Raw genomic sequence first — 25,000 nt, 5'->3', positions numbered from 1 at the left:
ACAATTAATGTTCTCATTTCCTGATTATGCGATGCAAAACGCAATTGCAAAGTGATTAAAATTTGTGAGGAAAATTCTTATCGTTTATTATTCTTGTTTTTTTCATGACATACTTTAGCAATCATAACATTACTGCTGCTGTTTTAAATAAGGATGGTATTCAATAATGTATCTTGGTCGTTTGTTATTTACTAATAATATCTACATCATAGTATAGTCTTGATTTCCTGATGGTAAGGACGCTCGATAGAAATGTTTTACAAATATGGCTCATGAAGACTAACAATAAACTGTTTTAAAAAGACAAGTGTGATGACCTTCAGGACTCATCCAAAAAACATCTCGCAATACAAATCGTAAAGAAATCACCAATAAATATAGACAGAAAATTTCGAAAGTCAGAAATGATAATGAAGTTTATAAAAACATAATAAGATTGAAAACTTAAGGTCAACAAATTCTCCAGGAAAAAGCATGCAAGATAAATATAAATTATCAAAATAAAGCAAGTATAGATTAACAATACAACACTTTCATAGGAGAAACGAAGACAAATAATGATAACGTCAGAAAAGGCCAAGGACTTCATTCAATAAAGGGGAAAATAGTGCAAATAAAGATGAACAACGCCCTTTCCACAAACAAAGCAGTATAAAACGAGCACGGTCATCCATAAGGATTGACTGAAGGACACAGTTCACTGAAAGGGAAAACAAACATCGATAATAAAGTAAACAACTGAGGCAAGGGAATCGTAAAGATATACAGCGAACACTGCATTAAGGGACAAATAAAGATCTATCATAAAAAAGTGAATATGGAGAGGAATGGAAAAAGACTGTCCAACTGGTAACAGAAAAGCTAAGCTAAAAATAAAAACCCTATAACAAGAAATGACCATCTTCATGGAAAATTTTGACCAATATCACCCCATTACATGATTAATAACACCCAGTTAAAATATAAAGAACTGCAAAGAAATAAAAAAAGGACGAACTGAGATTAGAATGTTGAAAGTTAACGTTCTAATGCAATATTAACTGTAACAAATCACCAAAAATAAAAGGTGAAGGAAATAATATCAACAAAAACTTCTTCAGTCTACAACATATTTATGTACTACCAGTGGCGGCTGGAATGATAACAAAACTAAAAAATAACAAACAGATCTAGGTAGAGTTGCTTCATTAAATATAGATCTACCACACAGGACTCTGGATACGTAACTGTTGGAAAAACACACGAAAAACAACACGTGGAGGAAGAATCTGCTTCTATTGACCTGGAAAAAATATCTCTGGGACAACAATGAGTCACGCCAAATGAAAGAGAGAGAGAGAGAGAGAGAGAGAGAGAGAGAGAGAGAGAGAGAGAGAGAGAATCATCGGATTTTATTTCTTTGCCTAGACATGGTCTGAAAATATTGTGCCTTCTGTTATAGCATCACCGATGCCATCTGGATAGTTGGTGAAATCTTATCTTAAGAAAGAAAAGGTAATGCAACTATACATATAACCTATTATAATATATATATATATTATTATACTATATATATATATATAATATAGTTATATTATATATATTGTACTGTATATAGATTATGTGTATGTGTTTGTGAGCATCCGTAATAAGAGGTGGTAATTTTTCACCGAAAAGTTAACGTTTTTGAATTGCTTAATCCCAACAAATATTAAGAAACATGTATTGTAAAAATTATGGAATAATGACCAACGAAAAGAGAAAAGTTCACATACAAAACTCATGGAATGTGGATGAAGGATAAAAGCAAACCCATCATTGAAGTTGGTGTTTTTCGTGTAAACAAACTCTACTCCACGGGACGTAGAGATTGCTGTGAGCAAACATCCGGTGCGCGCAAATAGGGAAACTCGTACGAACGCACATACACACAGAATTATTCACTGCTTTTTTCGTTTATAAAGGATTAGAATTCTTTAATTAATTGTGACACAGTGATTAGTATGTACAATAATTATTGCACATAAACTTGATAGATAGGCAGATAGCATGACATTGTCTAACTTTACTTCAAAAGGCAGATATTGGCATATTTTAAACCGGAACTATACTGTATATAATAGATATATATATATATATATATATATATATATATATTATATATATATATACTATACATATATATAATATATATATATATATTATATATATATATATATACATATATATATATATATATATATATATATATCTATATATATACATATGTTACAGTGAATCTGTATAATCAGGGAATATATATATTCTCTGATATTTTCAGGGAATGTGCATAATGTCTGATTCACTCAGAGGATATGTATATTCCCTGAAATTTTTAGTGAATATACATATTCCCTGATTATTCGGCCTTATTATTATACAGATTCCCTGAATCGTGTTCGGTATGAAAGAACAATGAAATGGAAGCTAGAGTTTTTTTGAAACTGCACAAATTTTAAACCAACTGTCCAGCCTTCTGTATTATTATCACTCAACCAGGCTACCAACATATCTTTAATATCACAGTTTGCTCGTTCAACTGACCCCTGGCTCTGAGGATGTCTAGGTTTTCCATGAACCATTACGAGATCAGGCCAAAGCAGTTTAAGTTCTGTAATAACACAAGCAGTAAACTCCGATCCGTTGTCACTTTGTAGAATTTCCGGTGCACCAAGTAAAAGAAAAATATCCAGCAGCTGATACGCAACTTCTGCAGCACGTTTTGATGTGAGAGGTCTCAATACACAGAACTTTGTAAGATGATCTTGGTAGACCATTATCCACTTATAGTTGCCTTGCTTCATCGCCTGCATGTCTACAAGGTCAACTTGTGATCTGGAGCCAAAGTTCTTTGTCAGAATAGGTCGAACAACAGTCCCTTTGGTTGTTGGTCGCTTACGTTTACGCTGACATTCGATGCACAGTGATTTGTAAATAGATATTGCATCATGGGTAATGTTGGCATACTTTTTAGATAATTCCTTTAGCATCTTATCGCGCCCTCCGTGGCCAGTTACAATATGAGCACGCTTAATAATGTCGAATGTATCCTCCAATGTAGCAAAATAGATAGGATCTTCATTGGCAGTCCGTCTTCTAATCAACTTGAGAACATCACCACACTTGAGGATCTCATACTTCTTCAGAAGGTAGTATTCATGAGGCGTCTTTTTGCTTGACTTGTCAATTGCTGCCAGTTCTGAAATAATTTCATTATACTGTTCTTTTGGAAGCAAGCCAGATTTCTTTCCTTCACTTCTTTGGAATAATTCTTCCCGAAAATGTGCTTCTAAATCACGCTCAGTTGGATTTGCCATGGTGTTGACAGTAGGAAGGATGGCGTATGACTGGCGAGTTAAACTTTGCCTGACCTTGTAGTGTTGAGGGGGGGAGGGGGGGGGTATAGCACCGGGGGGGTTGGAAGGTGGTAATTAGATGGACTCCTACCATGGTTCGCTAGTTCAGTGGTTTACATTGTGTTTACATTCAAGTTTACATTGTGAAAACAAGGCTTTGTTTATCGTTTCAGCTATTTATTTCATTGTTCTTTCATACCAAACACGATTCAGGGAATCTGTATAATAATAAGGCCGAATAATCAGGGAATATGTATATTCACTAAAAATTTCAGGGAATATACATATCCTCTGAGTGAATCAGACATTATGCACATTCCCTGAAAATATCAGAGAATATATATATTCCCTGATTATACAGATTCACTGTAACATATATACACTACAAATACACACACACAAACAAACATATATATCGATCTATATATATATATATATATATATATAATATATATATGCTACTATATATATATATATATATATATATATATATATATATATATATATATATATATATATATATGAACTTTCCCTTTGAGGCGGAGATCCAGGTTACTAATTTAAAGTAATAATATCTATAATTGGGTGACATGCCAGGTTAGCTAGCCTAGTGTCTAGGGAGACGTTTTTCTCTCTGTTCCAATGTCCGTTGGTCTATTTCTTTTGCTCTAAATCCTAGACCAAGTTGTTCACGTGTATCTCATTGTTTATGGATGTTGGTGGACATACTGCTATTATCCAGTTTATATCTAAACGTTGTTAAGATCGTGTAACCGGAGAAATGGGCAGAAAAATAGAAATGGTGGTTTTTGTGAGACTTATGCAGTTCGTTTATTGAATCTGTGATTCCCCGGATGACTGAAGACGATATCTTTCTCCCGTACAAATGGTTCTACCTTAAGTCTTTTTTAGCGTTTATCTGTATGTTGTCTGGATAAGTAGCCCCTCTCTTTCTGTGATGTTGAATAATCTTTGTAGTATGGTTCGTAGGATTTGCAATATGATACTGATCGTTAACATTTGTTTTATATATCTTTTAGGGTACTTGATTATTTTGATTTTTATAACTGTTTCTTTTGATACCACTTAATTTTTGGGAATTAGCAATTTTAAGGAATCGCCCATTTTGGGGAATTATCTCTACCCCGTTCCAGTCCACTGATATTTTTGTTTAAATTTGGCAGAAAGCGAGAAAATAAAAACATGAGGTTACCACATTGAATACCCGTATTAGTGTGTAACTTGCTGAAAGGGGTTTAATGCTGATATAATTATTATTTGAGATTTTTTTTAACCCTGTGTCAATCGACACAGCATGAAGCAAGAGTAATGTGGCATTGTTGACATTCCTCATAGACAAACGCTTCATTGAGGTTCTTATTCTCTTTAAACCTGAAACATTCTGGAAATGGATTTGGAGATACCATACGAGAGGCCTTTGCCTCCTTCTTCGACAATTTCCTCCATTTTCCACATCTCCAGCAGTTTAGGCATCGTATCTTTCCCCAATCACTGCGAAAATTGACAGTTGTTTTGGAAATGTAATTCTTATTAGGAAAGGAGAAAACAGGTTACGATAAACCTGTTTTTATTTGAAACAAGCTTCGTTCTTCCTTCATAGCGATATTCTCGAGCCCATAAGAGTCAACATACTTTTCGTGGTTAAGAAACAAAGATAAATTCGTTATTGGCACAAATGCTGTTCAAAGAATTAATGAGAAACTATACCGATAAGAAAATGAAATATAGATACGTACTGTACACTTTACGGTAAAAACAAAATTCTGGCAAAATGTAAAGGTTAAGATTCGAGGATTTAAACAAAGAAATTATCAAAATTGATTGAATGTTTAAACAAAAAATAAATTTGCAAACAACTGAGGGTCGTTAGGCTAAAACCAAAATAACAAAAGCAAAGGTACATATAATCAACATAATTACCCCACTATGTAGAAAACAAGATTCTTTTGACTAGGGGAATGCTTTTCTGCCTTCCGCTGTTTAAATATCATAAGACACTCACTCTGCATACTTTGAACACGCGTCTTGCTGACTAAAATAGCAGCAAACTTATAAAAAAAACTTTTTCAAGAGAAGTAAATAATATAAAGAGCAGTAGTACCAAAATATCCTCTGCTAGTCATAGAACTGTAAATCCACCAGAGGTATAAACTGAGAACAATAGAAATATTGTTATGTCAGAATCAGTTAAAGGTAATGTAACAATTCAGTTATCAGACAGATCTGATTTTGTTGATTAGATGGAGTGACAACGTTCTGACAATTCAAAATTAGAATCAAAATAACTAATAGGAGGAAAGAGCTAATTATCATTGACCATCACTGAATTCAGATTCTTGCGTTCAAGTTATCACTATTGGTTATAACCTTTCCGTAGGATTAGGCTTAGAAGTCGTCTTAAAACTTATAGGGATTTATCTGGTGTCGCAAATTTGATTTTTTCAAAAATATTTTGAATGACTTATAAGATGTATTAGGCGTCTACTTGCGTAGAAAGTCCGTCTAATTGCGTTGCTCATCTTATATTGTGTCATGAGAGGTTGTAGGATCCGCACATGGATCCCACTCACACCTTCATCGCGCCGGCCATTATCCTACGACAACGACCACAGACGAAAGAAACACAGCATCTCTCATACAACTGTGGTGCATCATATACCTTCGTTATTATTATTGTCATGTTTAATGTATTGATTTCGTTGAACACACTGCACTACCAGCTTTCTGACCATTTGTATATGAACTTCAGTCCTGTATCCTGTACCATTTTATATGTATATTTCTACCTGTTTACAAACAATGTTTGTGCTTAATCCGTTCTTACCTGCCTAATATCAGGTGCTACCTTTCCGCTCACACGAGCCCTTGACCTGTGTGTATGTTCTGTAAATGGATATACGAGCTGCTCTACGAGCAAGAGCCCGTGCTAGCACAAGGCCAGCTTAATCTTAAACAACAACAACATGTAAATGGATTAATAAGCTGTGAGCTTCGACCCTTGCTCGCACCCTTCGTTACATTGGTGACCCGCAGAGATGCCTGACCAAACCAGCACCGACGATACGAGCCTCGCCAGCGAGAACCTCGCCGCCGCCTTCGTACACCTACCTCCATTCGCGCCCCACAACCCACAGGCATGGTCTCCAGGGCTCAACCATCTTCCGAACAAAGAAAATCACCTCCGCAATGCGCAGAGCAGACACCATCCTCGAATCCCTGCCGGACGACTTCCTCAAGCAAATGGCAGGATGGCTCGAGGAACTACACCCCCGTCACCTATGAACTACTGAAGGACCAGCTGAAGTAATCCTTTAGCATACCACCACCCATCCAAAGAGCGAGGAAGTTCCTCAACTACGTGGACCCATAGGAGACAGTCTGGGGACAAAAGTAACCCAGAAGCCACACCATCGTCGAGAGGCTGCACAGGTCGTTAAAAGCATCACACACTGCCATATGCCAAGGCGGAAGTTGGAGAAAGGAGTTACCATGGGCCCCGGGCCTGAGAACGACACCAAATGCAGCATTCAACGCATCTCCAGCAGAAGCCTATAAGGCCATGCGTTAACGTTGCCAGCAGATGCCTCTCAAGACCAAACGAGTCAGACATCACCCCATCTGACACCCAAAGTTAAGTATATTTTAGTTTTACCAGACCACTGAGCTGATGAACAGCTCTCCTAGGGCTGGCCCGAAGGATTAGTTATTTTTACGTGGCTAGGAACCAATTGGTCACGTAGCAACAGGACCTGCAGCTTATTGTGGGAACCGAACCACACAATATCGAGAAATGAATTTCTTTCACCAGAAATAGATTCCACTGATTCCGCGTTGGCCGAGCCGGGAATCGAACCTCGGACCACCGGATTGGCAGCCTAGCGCGAAAACCACTTGTCCAGCGAGGAACTATCTGATACCCAAAAGGCGGTAGAAAGGATAATGCCAGTGATGACGACATACCACGAGACCAGGAAGGTGCACATCCCCAGTGAACTGCAGAACATAAAATATGCATTCCTACGAGTAAACACACACAGCCTACTCAGGACCATACCATATCATCCAGAGCCGGTCCGAGGCATACCATATGGCAGTGGGTGGCAGAACAACGTGGGTTTCCATCGGTTGTCTGAAACCTGCGCATATACCAAAAACTGACCTACAACCATAAGCGCCTCCAAGGGGGGAAGGTCCTGTCGGATCCACACGTGGACCCCACTCACACCTTCATCACTTCGGCCATTATCCTACAACAACGACCCCGTGAACCAAACACGTGGACAAAAGAAACACAGCATCTCTCATACAACTCCTGTACATAGTAAATCTTCGTTATTGTTGTCATGTTTAATGTATTATTATCATCGTACACATTGCACTATCAGCTTTCCAGCCATTTGTATATGAACTTCAGTCTTGTATCCTGTACCATTTTATATATATATTTCTATCTGTTAACAGACAATGTTTTTACTTAATCCCTGTTCCTACCTGCCTGATGTCAGGTGCTACATTTCCGTTCGCACGAGCCCTTGACTTGTGTGTATGTTTTGTGAATAAATTTTGGTGGCTGCTCTATGAGCAAGAGCCCGTGCTGGCATAAAGTCAGCTTAATCAAAAACAACAAGTGAATAAATTAGTAAGCTGTGAACTCCGACCCTTACTCTCAGCTTTTGTTGCAAGGTAATTCCTTTGGAACATCATCACAGATATCTTAGTATGTTATAATAAATTTCTTAAGTCATTTAATTACACCTTTTAGTTTATCTTATAAGCATTAACTAACTGGGTATCTCTATGTCTATCTGTAGCTTTGATAATAATGTATTTTTTTCTATTATATATCAATTTTTTCTAGAAGGAGTGGATGAAAAGTTGTCCTTAAAAAAGATTTTTAAATGGATAAAATGGATATGACAAGATAACATAATAAGAGGAAAGCTACTTGTCTTGCAAACGGGATATCTATTTGGTACGTTTGGCAGTGATGTTTTTAATAGTTGCTGCAATTGTGCAATAGATAGTTGGGCATATTATGAAGAGATGGTATTGGTGACAGACGTTTTATTAGCCATGAAAAATAAATTAAGCATTAATAACTCTGGGAAGGCCAAGATGAAAATCTGATTTTTGGGCAAGTTTTAAAATGTCTCTCTGCAAGTCACAATTAACCATATTCTCCTTGTATTCTCTTCTCTCTCTCTCTCTCTCTCTCTCTCTCTCTCTCTCTCTCTCTCTCTCTCTCTCTCTCTATCTGAAATTCAGTTCTCTGTGTGACTGTATCACAGACATATATGTATATAAGTGTGGATTTGCAGGTTTTTTTTTAACTTTAAATACAATACATATTTAGGTATGGTGTTTTCATTTTTTTTTTCTCCTTGAGTACTTGCTTTATTAGATAGAAGATAAGTCATTTGAAGCTTGCGCTATGATTTATATTTATAAATCTCAAAGTCTTCAGTACATTTATTGAACACATGTCCAAATAATATAATTGTTTGTTCAATAGCATATCTGTGACAAAGAAAGTACTCAAGGAAACAACCAAAAATTGAAAACATACCTAAATATGTATTGTGTTTATTGTGAAGTAACTGCTAATCCACACGTATACGTCTGTGATGGTCACAGTCCAACAGAGGACTGAATTTCTCATCAACTCTAAGCTCTCTATATACCTTACAATTCATGGGATTGATCAAATGAATTTCTGCTCGGATAACAGCTATGACATCATTATCAACACCGTTTCCTCAGGTGTATTTACAAAGACATTAGCCGCTGTATGCATTTGGAATGGAACAGAAAGGCTGACGTCACGGAATAATAGGGAATGTTACGTATTGTTGCTCAACTCCCAGTCCTCTTGGCATATCCTTCACCTGAGAAATATTTTAATGTTTATAGATAGGAATGGTAAGTGCATGAGTACGTCGGTAAATGAGCTTTTGCATACTGGATTTTATTGATAATCGTGGCGAAATGATAGCATTACTCCATTTTCAGTAAGATATCATATTGTCCTTACTCATACTACTATTCTTATTACCTCCCTCAGGAATTTGACCTTAAGAAGCTTTAACTATTTCTAAGAAATATTCCTTACATCCAACTTTGTTACAAAAGCAACTACCAGCTGATTAAGATAAATAAGTACATTAATAACAAAGAGTTTAAGAAAAGAGAGAGAGAGAGAGAGAGAGGAGAGAGAGAGAGAGAGAGAGAGAGAGAGAGAGAGAGAAAAGCAAACAACAAACAAGAAAAGAATTGCTCTCTAGTCCAACAAAACTCTTCGAATGGATTGCTTTTGTATTTTTCTTGTCAAGATACCTCGAGTTGAGTTCCAGTGCACCTGGGTCTGAAGATTTATATCTGTCCAAATTGTTTAATTGTGGGGCATACTTTAATACTAAAAAATACCCTGTCATTCGAAACCTGCCAAAACCGGGTTGAATTTTTTCCTGAAATTAGATATCGAGACAGAACATGAGTATTGAGCTATCAGAATTGTTTTGGTGGTTCTGGAAATTCTTTAATCAAGGTAATCGTAAAGCATGATTTTGCATGAAAGAAGCTTTGTAGGCGGAACGTCCGTACCGAATTTAATTCTACCTTCAGCAAAATACCCACTATGAATTTTCTTAAAAAGAAATCACGTTTATGTTGCATCGCTCTCTCTCTCTCTCTCTCTCTCTCTCTCTCTCTCTCAAATTACACACGCGTCCAGACCCAAACTTATTAACAAAGACCCTCTTTTGACCTAAGTTCTCCACCAAACATATTTATTTACCCTCGAAGCCCTCTGAATACTAATCTAAATCAACGTCCCTTTTATAACTCCTCAACCAATAATTTCATATTGTAGTTGCAGTTTATTAATTGAATAAATAGACGATGTTCGATATGCATTACACTGGGAGATGAAACTCAAAACCTTACATTGTAGCCAGTAATAAAAGAAAGAGATAAGACCTTACTTTTTCAACAGGGAAAGACTTTAGCGGTTACCATAGACGAGGTTTAGACCTAGAAATTTTATTTCAGGATTTTGACAAGAACGCGTCATTTGCACTGTCCTTCATCTTTTACTCTATATTGCTAACCGAAGGCTCCAACTGAAAGAAAAATGAAGAGCGGAATATCACGAGGATCTCATGTGATGGTATAAATAGGTAAGGCGTTCGCTCACTGCCGCAGGGAGTCTAAATCATGGAAGAATAAAGACGTATTTTTCCTCGGCGATGTTTTGTATACACAGAAAGCTTGATGAGAGAGAGAGAGAGAGAGAGAGAGAGAGAGAGAGAGAGAGAGAGAGAATAGTATCACTTGCCAGCGTAATTACTCTTTATGGTAGGATTTATTTACACCGCCGACGATAGACTGCTCTGTTGCAACACTTGCAATATCACAACGAACTGTTTACAAATAATTATTAGATTTTCTCGCTTGCTTTTAAATATTTGTTTAATCCTTCTCTCTGGGCGTATTAGCATATGTAATATGGTAGGCGCCTTTCAGTTTGTAAGTCTACTCATCTATCCATCTACTGTTTATAAATAACTGCAGTCTGCACTACCGTATATGCATGAAGTTGCTATTCCTAAGTTTCTTTTCTACGTAAAGATACAAATTCTGTTCTGCAGTTATTTGCTTGAGAACAAACAAAAGGATTTTTTTTTCCGAATATAATGCCCTCATGCCTTTTTCTTATCATTTACTTCAACACCCTAATTATCTAATTATATATTCTTTTACACGTATGACATTTTTAATGCATTTTTATTCCCTAAAGAGAGCGTGGCTTCGAAGAAAAACAAAACAGTAATTCCAGCGACATCTATTCCCTAGAGAACCAAGAATAAGCCCTTGAGGCATGAGGCGTTCTATTCTTCAGCGTGCTCATAAACATACAAACCTCGTCAGTATCATGCAACATGACTTACTTATTCTTTTCTTGTTCTCTCTCTCTCTCTCTCTCTCTCTCTCTCTCTCTCTCTCTCCTAGTTTTTTTTCTGATTTCTGCATCGTTTACATTAGTTTATCCATTTTTGATATGGTTAAGATTAATAGTTAAGATTATCGTTTCGACCTTCCTTACAAACCCGTACGTTGCAGATGATCAATTCCATCATGTTATCCTTTTCAGTTCATTTAAGCTGAGGCCTTATTCGTATAGCAGCGTTGGATTTGCAGTTCTGTATCATGCTGCTTCTTTCTCTTGCTTCATCTACTCAAGGATTCATCTCACTACTCTTTCTTCTATTTTCTTTAACGTTTACCCACAAGTAGCCATACGAAGTAACTACCCCAATCGTTGTCTTAGTCATAGTTACATTCATTATTTCTGTACTAACATTTCTTTTAATCATCTCTTGAATAGCCATCAAAGGTTTTGACCACTCTTCAATTTTTCTACTCTATTACCTGTTAGCGCTATTTTATCACAGACTCCAGCCATTCGACATTAAATTCACAGTCTCCTTGTTTATTGTATAAACCATGTCTTATTTTTCCCAGAGGCATTCATCACCCCATCTACATGTAAAGAGAATAGAACCAGTCTCCCTCCTAAATAGTCTTACACAAGCATCATTGTTGTAAATAATATTTGATTCATACACTACTTCTTTGTTAATGACTGTAGTGTTCCTTTCCGTTTAAGAAATCTGTTACCTATCCCACTTTCTTGATTTTTTATTTCTAATTTCTTTGATCAAACTTACCGCCATAATTAAATGACCAGAAATTATTTCTAATTAAGACCAATATCCCATGTTATTCAGCACGTGAATTAATTCAGTTCCTCAATCTATTTCAGATTTTTCAACACAGAACTGAGAGGAAACAGAGCGATGACATATTCACGACTCAAACTCTATCAGACTGAGGAATAAAATTATTTGAAAAACTTCCAGAAGAATGTTTTTCTTCTATTGATGATAAAATGGAAAGAGACATAAGTGCTTTATTCATTTCTGAAATATATTTCCAAAATTCCATATGTGCTTCTCAGAGGAAAAGTGATCATGTTTTTCTGGTACAGGCCATGGGACAAAGTACACCTGTGTATATGCCAAAGCTTCACAGAGACAAGTGATGCATACTCAAAAATATGCAGGAGAAGGACCGGGTATTATATGGACTGCCACAGCAGGTTAACTCATCAGCCAGGTGGAAACAGGTGTGTCAGTCACAGCATATACCCCAAAGGACTGCATCTGCATCTGTCTTCAACCCCTGTGTCATTAATCCTTAGTGCCTCGTCTTCCGTAAACGTAATTGCCTCTTTGTACTTCCTGTGTATATTTCGTAAATTATTTGTTCAGCTGTCAATCAGTTTAACCTGGTGTATTAGAAAATGTTTTAGCGAGTGTCTTACCAAACTCATTGTGAAAATACCACGGGAAACTATAGACCCATACCACGAAAAGAGTGGACTGGAAAGGAGATGACACAGGTTTGAAGAATTTGTCAAGAGTCTGTTTGAAAGAGGCTCTTCCACAGAGGCAGCGTCCTTGAAGCGGCCAAAGAAGAAGTTTTCAACTGGACCAGGGAAGAGTCTGTCGTTCCCCATGTTCGCCATTTTGGTTATTATCACACTTTGCCCTCCATTCTCTGTGGCCTACGAACTAAAGCGTAAGTTGATGCTTTTATGTTTTATGTTATACCTCATTCCAATAGATATTATCATTATCATTCAGTTATTTGAAATCGGATACTAAAACGATTTTCTTTTAATGAAAACAAGACAAGTATGTTATTGTAAGTATTAATATATTTCATTATTTCCTTTATATTTGATTTAGATGAGGACTTTTGCTGTTAAATCATTTACTGTTTCTTAAGAATTTATAACCGATACAATTTTAATTTCATTTTATGTCACTTCTTTGCGTCAGTAATAAAAAACAATGCACTGCAGAGGTGTACACACAAACACACTTTATATATATATATATATATATATATATATATATATATATATATATATATATATATATATATATATATATATGCAACAAATTGTCGTAACGTGCGAAGTCAATATCACATCAAGCCAGGAAGAAAAGGCTGAGATTCAAGTTATACAAAAGTCAGTTATAGCATTGTACCCGAGATTTGGCACTGAAGAGGCATTATAAACGCGATTGCATTTTATCTTTTTCAGCTTCCGACATACATACATACATACATACATATATATAAATAAAGATATATGCCACGAAGGAAAAATAAACGTAGGCAGCCGGCAAATATCTTTATTTATGGATTTGTCACGTTCTTAACTTTCGTGATTCAGTTATACATATATATATATATATATATATATATATATATATATATATATATATATATATATATATATATATGGTAAATTAAATTTTGGGATCTAGTATTATAACCGGACAGGTTTCGTCTAGTTGAAAATTCTCCAAAGTATGGTTTGACAGGGTAAGAACAGTGTGGGGTGTAATATCGCAGAGGATAAAAAAAGTCAATCGCTGTCTAAAAACAAAAAGCTATGAAAAATTTTTAAGAGTAAAAAACAAAAACAAAATAACTTTCTTTGTCATAGGTGGACTGAGAGTAGGCTAAGTAAGAAGGGATATTGTTGATTCAAGTAGGCATGTGGAAAAAAAAAAATGAAACGCATGCTGGTAGTATGAGAGATGAAGTGAGTCAGAGCAGGTAAAGCAAGATAGCAATGCATCTGCAGAAAGTTCAAGGGAGATGGGGATTGTTTATCAAAGTAAACTCTCCTATATGGAAGTAAAGTGCTACGGATGTTGAATGCAGACGAAATAAAATTACATAAGCCTTTGAAACGAAAAGAAGAATGAAAATGGTGACAAATGAACACATAGAACGAGTCGCAGTGTACATGAAGGATGCAAAATCAGAAGTACCGGTTAGTTGTGTCGCGGAGATAAAGAAATGTTAGGGCCTAACATTCCAGAAGTGGAGGAGTGAGTTCAAACTACATTTCCAGCACTTTTCAGAGCAGTCCCAGACTTCGATGGAAGCCCTTCGAAACGGCACCAAAGGTTGCATTGTTTCGGGCAGCAGAAATAACTGAGAACAGTCGGCAATGGAGGAGTTTTTCACTGACAGAGATTTCAATATCTGTATGCGGAACACGGGAAGCAATCGTCTTGTATAAGATTGTTCATAGTACTGGTCACCCTTTGCATTTTGATTTTTTGTGATCATATTATTCACCACGCACTCTTAGATACGCTGTTAATTCTAAATTGTTTTTTCCTCTATGAGATTCAATATCATACGGTCTTCCTGATGTTTCATTTCTGCTGTGGTTAAGCTGTGGAATGGCCTTAGTTCTTTAAGTAGTCAACGTTGGAAATTCAGGCATTCAGACTTAATGTGCAAATACCTCTTTTTTTTTTTTTTTTTTTTTTTTTTTTTTTTTTTTTTTTTTTGAGAGAGAGAGAGAGAGAAGGCTGACATGAGTTTCACCTAGCGGTTAAATCATCAATCTCCTTATTTGATTTGCTTTGTTGTTCATCTTATTGCATTTCACTACAATTTCTCTTTCATAGTTTAATCTTTATTTCCCCATGTTCATTTTTGTACAGAGCCACTCTTCCTGTTGATACCCTTACTCCGGTGGCCTCCTGGTTTTTCATTTAGGGCCAACTTTTTAATATTTACGATGATAAAATAAAATACAATAAAAATAATAATATGGGCTTTCATGCAGCGTGTACAGGTAGCAGCTGTTCAAGAATCATGAAAGTAACAAGAAATATATAAGAACTGGAGACAACCGATTTCACTGTTGTTGGCACCTTATACTTCCAGTTCAATAATCAACACAAACAAAAGCCCACCGTGAAACTCTTCGAACTTCCTGTGTTCATCATTCCCAACAACACCAAACTATAGATTTGAGGGCAAAACTTTCAACATCGAACCAACGTCGCCAAATAAATGTAAGGAGATTGGAAGCTCCTTCTGAGGAGGCTGGAAAACATGATATCTTTGTGTCCATTTCATTACTCTGCCACTAAAGTTGAGGTAACTCGCAATGGCAAAACATGAAAGCGAACAATGTTGAATCCTAGATCACCCCTCGGCGTATTATCCTGGTGAGTATTGATGCACATCTCGGAGTGGCAAGTGATACAAAAGAAGAAAGAAGGATTTTCTTTTCTTCTTTCTTAAACAAAGGCAAGATTGGCCCTCTTTTGCAAAAGACGAGAGAGAAAGAAAGAAAGAAAGAAAGAAGCAGTGAAAGAGCGTCTCATAGAATAGAAAATGAGTTCGAACGCTGCATGAAGAAAAAAGGAAAAAAAAAAACTTGGACCGGGAGAACGCGTCATTATTTTGGGAATTGGTTTTGAATTCCCAGTACGAAAGAGGAAATGATCAAGTTAGAAAACTATTTTTGGAAGAATGCAAACGAAAAGAAGAACGATCTCACTTCTTCTTTCGGGTGATTTCGGTTACAGAGGTACCGGGTGGAGGAGGTAGATATTTAGAGATTTTTCTGTATTCACGTGCAATGAGTAACAAAAAGTACCTGACCTTTTAATTTCTTTGATATAAATGATGGTAGAATTATATATTACGTGAAAGATAGGTTTTCTAGAGTTCCACTAGGAGCAAATACTTACAATTTCTTCGCAGTCTTCTTTATGTCAAACCACGAGCCTTGATGACGCATGGAAATATTGTCTCACGCATTGTCCGTATTGCGAATGCGCATTCGTTCACGATAGTCATCATATTCTCCTTATCCTGACTCGGCAAACGACACAAAATATCTAACTCAGAAGGAACTAAGTAGTAATTTCGAATAAAACACTGTTTTTTACACGTGAAAATGTGTAAAAGAGAATAATAGGATCAAAACGAATGATAGAGTGCCACAAGAGAGGGGAAATAGAGAAAGCAGACTAAAGTAGCCTTTAGTCTCCAAAATAAAGAAGAGGAAACTAGAAATTAAAGAAACAAAATTAAATAAAAACTTCCAAGAAAATATTAAAAGGATTTTAAACAAACTCAGAGAGAGAGAGAGAGAGAGAGAGAGAGAGAGAGAGAGAGAGAGAGAGAGAGAGAGAGAGAATCAGACATGAATTAGAATTTATTGTATCGTATATAAATGTTTCGTTTTGTCTGAAGATTACTTACATAATACAGGAATGAAATATGGTTGTAGTTTATAACTATTCCCTTTTATTCTGTAAGGCTGTATTATTCATTTGCCAAATCTTCCACAACATTATTAATCCACTGAAGCTTAATAATGGTTCCCGAAAAAGCTAATTACTTTTTACTGTATTTTTAAATATTACTTTGTAAATGTCCTAATAGTGAGTAATTGTGCAACAAGATCAACGTAAGCACATGAATAAGTAAAGAAGTATATTCGTTCGTTCATTTCAAAGTTGAAAATAGATATGAAACATGAATTAGTTCGATTTCACAGTAGAAAAAAATAACGGATTTATAAAGGGAATACAGATTGACTACAAGATGACTTGAATTTTTAGAATTAAGCTTGCTGCAAGATTGGCAACAAAAAACTCATAACATTTCTTGTGAGAAAGAGAATGTTAACAATCCATGATTTCGGTCTTGCAAGAAATGTAACAACACTTGCTAGGTGATATTAGAGATACTCAATAAAAAGAAAATTCCAGCAAGTAACGCGGATATTTTCATCAAGAGAGAGAGAGAGAGAGAGAGAGAGAGAGAGAGAGAGAGAGAGAGAGAGAGAGAGAGAGAGAGAGAGAGAGAGAGAGAGAGAGAATTTAATAAAAAAAAAGATGATATTAGACGTATAATGGATATGGTTACAAATAGATAACATTTTTAGATGTGAATCACGACAGACATTCTAGACTAAAAAGGAAAATCTCCACTATTTCACTATTTCTAGATACTCTAAACTAAAAAGGAAAATCTCTACTATTTCACCCATATGGCCTGGCAATGCAGAGAACTAGACAGAGACTGCGAGGGGAGCAGATGTTGCACCAGATGGCATCAGCAGCAGTTATAAAGTAGATTAAAAATTTGGAGAAGAAATCGCGGAGGAGAAACTCCTTCCAAAATGGAAACTTTGGCTAAAAGACCCTCATTCCAAATTACGAAACGCATTGCGAATATTCATAAGATTCTCCAGTTACTGATATTGGAAAGGAAGTCTCGGGAAGATCTTGTCCTCTGGGGGTCAACCAGGTAATTCCAAAAGTGAAAGTTATACTTTAGGTCGTATGAAAAGTGAGTGTAGTGAAAAGTTGTAAATGATTTATTAGTGTAATAGTTTAAGAAGCACCAGCACAATTATGATTTGACCGTTGGAATCTTTACCCGTCTGCTGAGTTTTGGCAACTTTAATAAAAATAAAATGAATAAATACACAAATAAATTTTTAAAAAACTGGTACAGGCAGGATATACGAAATAAGTGAAATGATGACTTAACGCTCGAACCAACTCAAATGTAAATTTACTAAGCAAACGCATTAATGAACAAAATTTTTTAGGGATGGCCACATGTTTAGATAAAGGGAAAAAAGCAGCATCAGGGGCATTAATGACTGAAAGAATTAGTCATTTTATCAAATATAGCATCTATAAATATATCGGAATAAAAAAAAACGAATGTTTTTTTCTATTTTTCAGATCTGAATAATTAAGCTTTAATACTGTCATCAACATAAAATGACAGATTTTGAATTGAAGGTGTCAGGGGATATGGTAATAAGAAAGTTTTTCCAGATACCGAGGCTGTAATCTCGGCAGCCAGGGACTTTGCAGGTATGGTAGTCAATGAGCCAAAATAATGCAAAATAATCCAGAAGAACCCAGATAACCATAATGTTTTGGGAAGAGGCAAAGGGAGAAGTTAGAACATGAGAGTGGGCGGAGGACTCTAGGAAAGAATTGTAAGGAGACTCAAAGGTAAAGAATAGATATAGGATGTTGTTTGCACAGTCGAGATGATCTTTAATTTAGTCACGGGAGAGACAAGGGCTTCTTCATTCATTACTACAGCAATCTGAAAAGAGCTTATTCGTAAAATGCATCTACTAAATTTTGGTGTACTGTGTCAGATGCTATGTCATTAAATAGCAGTAGGGAGCGAAAAATTTAATATTAAAAACTAAATGGAATTACAAAGTGATCATACCATAAGAAGAAACTTTAAGTTTGAAACGGAAGTGTGAACTTAAACTCTAAACTGATGAAGAACCTACAATTTTTCTTCACTTCTACAAACCTTTGGAAAGCAAAGGGCAAACGTTATCCTCGGAAGATATTGGGTCAGAATAACTACCTATTGTGATGTTCTTATACTGCCATCACCTAGATATGAGAGAGAGAGAGAGAGAGAGAAAGTCTATCTCAGCAGTTGTCTGTCCTTGCGATCTCAGTGTAACCAACAAAGGGCAAACGGATATGACAGGTAAGTGACAGGAATTTGGTATCATCAGCCTCATATTGTTACCAGAAGGTCAATTTCATTCCCTTCTAACCTGGTAAACTTGCCTTGAATAGCATTTAATGAGTCATCTCAAGAGTTTCTTCTTCTTGGGTTTTTTTCCCCTCATTTTTCGTCGTCTGCCTTTCATAATAAGTATGCTTTCAATTCATTCATTTGATTTGGAGCCACATTTAGTAAGAAGCTTTCGTTATTCATTAAAGCTGAGTCTCACTTCCTAGTGTTCCTAAGAATTTTTTATTTCTACATCTTTTTTTTTTCATTACAGTGGAGCTCAAACAAAATGAAGCAATCGATGCTATGTAACTCGTTTTTTTTAATGTTGTGCTACTTTGTACAATGTTTCGATTATTCATAATGAAAGTAATAAAATTCTCTAGGAGGAGTCAAGACAACGAAAACGAATCCTAAATTTTTAATAATTTCGCTTAAAAATCAGCATTTTGGGTATAACGAGCAATTTCGGAGGGAGTTCCCCAATCGAGCACTGCAATTAACTCATATTCACTGACTCTGAATTTGCATAATCGAATTATCCACTGTGAGAGTTTTTTTTTTTTTTTTTTTTTTTTTTTGGGGGGGGGGCGGTGGTAAGAACATCTAGGCATCTTGTGATATGATGTTTTTTTTACATTTTTTCGGCTCAAATGTTTTAGCGAATAACTCAGCCGTTCATTTTTGTTATTTCGTGTTTTTTTTATGGTACGAATAAAAAATGGATGATGTGTCAAATTCAAGAAAGGGCTACGTAGTGACGCCACTGAGTGATAATTAAGAAAATTATGGATAGGACGCTTTATAATAGTAATAATAATAAACTAAGATGCCAATCGCCATTGCGCATTAACCATAGGTACCAGTAAACTCGAAGACTTTCACATGGGCTATGGCAAAGACTTTCAAAACTAGATCCCGTACATTACTAACAATGTTTGCGGGCATCTTCATCAGGGTAAGACACTCGGAAGATTAACAGGATTCCAGAGATGAGCTACCCTGCTGATCAGTTGTACCGGATTTAAGCCATAATCATTGTTCAGTATTAAAGTACCCAGTGATTGCTAAAGATGCCTGAGCCAAAAGAACGTCATGAGAACTTTTTTAGGAGGCAATCAAATACAGTGGGGATGGGTGGAGGAAGACAGCGAGTTCTAATCCTGCTTGACAGCTGAATTATAACTATTTCATTTATTTGTCAAACATAGCTTTTATGGATAGCGTGTGAAAAAATGATTGTAATACATTGTGATTTCTGTACTTTAAAATAGTGATTCAGACGAGGTATAACGCCTTCCTTTCCAGTGAAATTTTAAATATAAACGTTTGAACATATATCAGGACTGAACTGGTCATATGACGACCCTTTGGCGGCAATATTTTGCATCTAAAGGGCAGTTATCTGCGGGACCAGCGTAGTTTATGTCGCGGGGCTTTCACGTCTCCTACGGATTCAGACTCATAAACTAGGCTGGGCCAGCTTCATAATTATCAAGTCTGACCACAGAAGCAGATTACCGTTGGTTAAGTGCACATTTCAATCAATACTTTCCTGAACTTGAGGAGGAGTAATCTAAGAATGAATAAAGACAAAAACGTCGGAACGCTAGTATTCATTGGCCAAGGTAAATTACTACCTTGCATGTAAAATTACTCTTTACTCGAACCTTGACAAACATGCACTGCGCTTTCACAAAAAAACTGAGCCCATTAAAGCACCTAAATCTATATTCGTGAACACTAGTAATGAGGGAGAACTATTACAGCATTAATTGATTGATGCAATCAACCTACTTCACCAGTAACAAAGAAAGGACTGCGTGTATGCAGCTCTAGCCTTAATTGTCAGAGATCATTTGTAGCTAGTCTGTACTACCTTTATCTCGGATACCTGAATCGGGAAATCTCCATTAACAATTTAACGCTGATGCATGTTCTGAAATAAAATATAATCCCTAAAACTATTACATTGTAAACTGTAGAGGTTTTGTAGTTCTATGTAGTAGCACCAGGAATTATGATTGCATTTGCTTCCCAGAAAGTTGTTTCCTCCATAAAAAAAACATTTTATAAGAACAAAAGTTCCGTAAAAGTAGAATACATTTGATTCTACTTAGAACTTAGTATAAAATTCAAAACTAACAGACTTAACCATAACGCTCATTAGAGTATACAGCCGTTGTACTCAACTTAACTTTTTACAAGCAGAAAAAGGTAGAACCACATTCATAAAAGATAAGCCTAATTCAAATACGGGAAATTACTTATAACTTCAGTACTTTCACTGATGTACGAAATCCACAAAGCAAAGCCATAGGGAAGAAAATACAAAGTTGAAGTTGATGTTCACTTTGCATTTGCGGTTTCATGCGTTCAAAGACTTCAATGAGCTAAATATCGTAATAACATGAAGATAATATTACGTTTTCTTACTGCTTTATAGTAAATTAATCACTACCATACGTTGTCAAAAGCATCAATACAATATTGTTTATCTAATTACCCTGAAAATAATAACGGTTCAGACATTATCGCTTTTAAACACAATTTTTTTCACATTTAATGAATATTCTTTAAACAATAATTTAATTCTGTATTACATTTATACTAATTAGTTACGTAATTTAATTGTTTATTACATTTCCACTAGTTAGTTACGTAATTTAAGCCTTTATTCTATTTTTCATTAATTAGTTACATAATATTCTGTTTTTAAGAAAAAGGGTCAATTTCTCAGTCATTACCCGATGCTTTGGACCCAGGCAGGTATTTACAGTTAAGCTTATTAAGCTTATTACACGTGTGGGAGATTATTCAATATGCGCTCTATTTGCTCACTACACGGAAGTTTCATTTTCACAGCTTAATGACTATATTAATATGGAAGGTGTTTGTACAGCACACGCCCTTTGCCGACGAAGCACGAGAAACAATTCTTTACATCAAATATTCTTGGCAAATATCTTGGGAGCTATTTCTGCTCAAATAATAACACTCCCGCTAAATTTACCTGCATTTCGCTAAAGGGGCTCTTGGTTACCTTCACAGGAAAAATTGGGGGTTCGCTAAAATTACTTTATTAAAATGGAACTAAAAGGGAAAACATATACCCAGCATGGGAAATAGAAGAAAACGGTAGCAATAATTACTAAATAACTTTATGGAAATAATAACTCGAATAAGGAATTATGGCCACGGTCGAAAATTAGATGACACACTAATTTTTTTTTTTTGAATTTCCAACCCTCTTTTGCCGTGAACTTTTGGACATACATACATACACACATACATAGATACATACATACATAGAATACATACATAGATACATACATACATACATACAAGAGGTACATCTCAGCATTTTTCCAAAATGCCATTGTCTCAAAGACCTCAGAGTTTCCTCATGAAGTTTATGACTTTACCCGAAAGACCACCAAGTCCTCCTTCTGCAACGTTTTAATTAAATTTTCGTGTTTGAATAAAAATAAAAAAAAAAGATAATTGAAGATGATACCATGCACTTTCAGAATGAGTAAAAAAGCAACAATATTTTGGACGCAATTTCGCCGAGACATTGTTCATGACAGATTCATTTTTACATTTCTTGTCGAAGGTTATTTTGTTTGTTTTCCTGATTTATAACTTTCATTTTTAATTACAGAAAAAGGTAAATAAGGGGAAAGAAAGACTGGAAGTTACACGAACCCAAAGTGACAGAGTGTGACTTTCATTTAATTGGAAAAGAATGAGGGTAATCAGATTAGATTGGCATGAGAAGACCCGATAACTCATTTAAAAGTTTCGTCTTCAGTGTACTTTAACCTCCCCTTTCTCAGGTCCCGCCCCCAACGATCCATCCCCCACCCCCCACCCCCCTCTCTCTCTCTCTCTCTCTCTCTCTCTCTCTCTCTCTCTCTCTCTCTCTCCCATCTTATCTTCTTCATTCATTTCAGATAAATCTTCAAAAATATTTCAGGGTAATGAGATTACTTGTAACACTCCTAGATTTACGAACATTTACAATATCGGTATTCCAGCTTCACCAGATTCTAAAAGAATTCTTTGGATCTCAAAACTAAAGTATATGGAAACCTAACGATATGTATGCCTTTCAACTTTGTTGGAAACTGTACTCACGTATCAGGTAGGAATAACATGTTTAAAAAACCAAATCTGGAAATACTGTTTATGAATTTCCCATGCATAATAATGAACATTACAATTTCATGTCTATCTTAAGGCGTAGCAAGCTACGGACACATGAACAATAAAGATACAATGAATGCTTAAACATCTCTTCACTGGCAGGCGGTTGAAAATGAGCAGTGTACCATATACCAGACTAATAGGCTTTCGTTGATTAGAATAGTACAAAACTTCCTCAAACTCAGACTCTTCGGTCTAAACGCCAAATGCTCACGTTCAATGACGAAGGAATAGTCTGACTTACTAGTACGTTACACCATATCTAACCTGAGTTCGCAGTTAAGTCTTTCTAAGCCCTTGTAGGTAAATAAGTTGAAGTATTCTGACGGAATTTATGAATTATAGGAGTTATTCTTACGAGTAAAATGAAACACCTAATTAGACGACTTGTATACCACGTTTGCATGCCTATGCTATTATCATCTTTGCTATCAATATTGATCAATATACTAATTAATTTTTTAGCCTTGATTTGCTCTAATTATATGTATAAGATTAAAATGCAAAAGAGCGATGAAAATGTTATAATGAAAGGGGCTAATATTCACACTAGCTTTCTTTCCCTAATTATACTTATTATTATGACTATTTTAATGAAAATCAGCGGATTTACTTGGGGGAAATCTGCATAAATCCCATGAATGTTTTATCCTCTCACGGAGGCGTTAATTATCATTACTGCCAAGTATTTTTGGTTCCCTGGCAACGGAGGTTACGCAAAATAGAGTACAGAGTATATTATAATGTTTCTTCCCTTTTCTGAATATTCCAGCGATGTCTCATTTTGACCTAAGGTATTGTACACCAGTATAATATATATATATATATATATATATATATATATATATATATATATATATATCAGATTATTTCCTAAAAGCTACAAGGTGAAACTAAAGATAAAAATAATGAAACACTGTATTGCATCAACAAATACATTTAATGTACATACGCACATAAGTGAAAATGAACTGACTCATGATTCATAAAATGTCTATTTTTTTTAATACAATTTTGTATGTAAACGTGTTCTTTCAATAGCATTTAGGAGCCTAATGTCAGTTACTTCCTTTTTACAGCAACGACTACAATGTCTGTAGTGGCCCTGGTAGGGGACAAAGCCAAACTGCCTTGTGAGCTTCCTATGCCGAGCGACAGACCAACTCTCGTCCTCTGGTACAAAGACCACGATTCTAAACCTTTCTACAGGTATGGGTCTTTTCCTTTATTTTATTGTGAGTTTAAAGCTTACATTTCTAGTGGTAACTTGTGTCTTACGCTTCGTTATATGTTTGATATTTCATCTAACCCCAGCATCTCATCATAAGCCTAATCAACTTCGCAGTATTAAGGGAAATTTTGCGACATCACAGAGATATCCCGCAGTGAAAGCATGGACGACACACGAAACAATGTTTGCCATTCATTAGAACAAAACAGCAGAAATCTCACTGACTTCGCTTTGCGGCTATTTAAATGGAGGAATTGAAAGGGAAACGTCTTCATGGTATAGCCAGTGGAATCAACAACTTTCGTTGAATGGCCTGAGGCAGTACCAGCAGTCTTCAGCGAATATAATCTGTCATACGAAACCCCACGAAACACCAATTATTTTTTCCTAAGGAAGACGAAGTTCGCCAAAGCCGGCTGGCACTGTCTTAAACTCCTCGTCAGGCATTGTTGCTACTTCCATTGACTTCCGGAAGACGTTTCCTCGTCAGTTCCTTCACTAAATGTCAAACTGACATTAGTTCGAGGCGTATCATTGCGATTTTAGACTACTTGATCTTTTTTCAGTAATTTAGACTTAACTATGAAATATACTTTGGTCTTATGAACTAAACGTTTATGATTCCTAATTTAATGTTTTTTCTATTAGTATTAAGTGTTGTATCATGAAACATTTAAGCAGGTTTGCAATTTCTTTG

At 35.8% G+C, this 25,000-nt stretch overlaps 2 protein-coding genes across 2 annotated transcripts in view; one reads left to right on the top strand and one right to left on the bottom strand.

Moving 5' to 3' along the window:
- Positions 1-25,000, top strand: part of LOC135211216 (hemicentin-2-like) — a 222,157-nt gene that overhangs the window by 30,388 nt on the left and 166,769 nt on the right. The window contains exons 2-3 of the mRNA XM_064244453.1: positions 12,217-13,034; positions 24,152-24,281. Coding sequence (XP_064100523.1) covers positions 12,971-13,034; positions 24,152-24,281 — 194 coding nt within the window. The 5' untranslated portion in view covers positions 12,217-12,970. The remainder of the gene's footprint in view (positions 1-12,216; positions 13,035-24,151; positions 24,282-25,000) is intronic.
- On the bottom strand, positions 2,325-3,347 carry LOC135211743 (KRAB-A domain-containing protein 2-like). The gene has a single exon (XM_064244982.1). The coding sequence runs from the start codon at positions 3,333-3,335 to the stop codon at positions 2,394-2,396; it is 942 nt and encodes a 313-aa protein (XP_064101052.1). The 5' UTR covers positions 3,336-3,347; the 3' UTR covers positions 2,325-2,393.

This window comes from Macrobrachium nipponense, chromosome 4 (genome assembly GCF_015104395.2).
Source record: "Macrobrachium nipponense isolate FS-2020 chromosome 4, ASM1510439v2, whole genome shotgun sequence".
NCBI classification, from domain to species: domain Eukaryota; kingdom Metazoa; phylum Arthropoda; class Malacostraca; order Decapoda; family Palaemonidae; genus Macrobrachium; species Macrobrachium nipponense.
The sequence above is the reverse complement of the archived record's forward strand: the minus strand, read 5'-3'. Positions and strand labels throughout refer to the sequence as shown.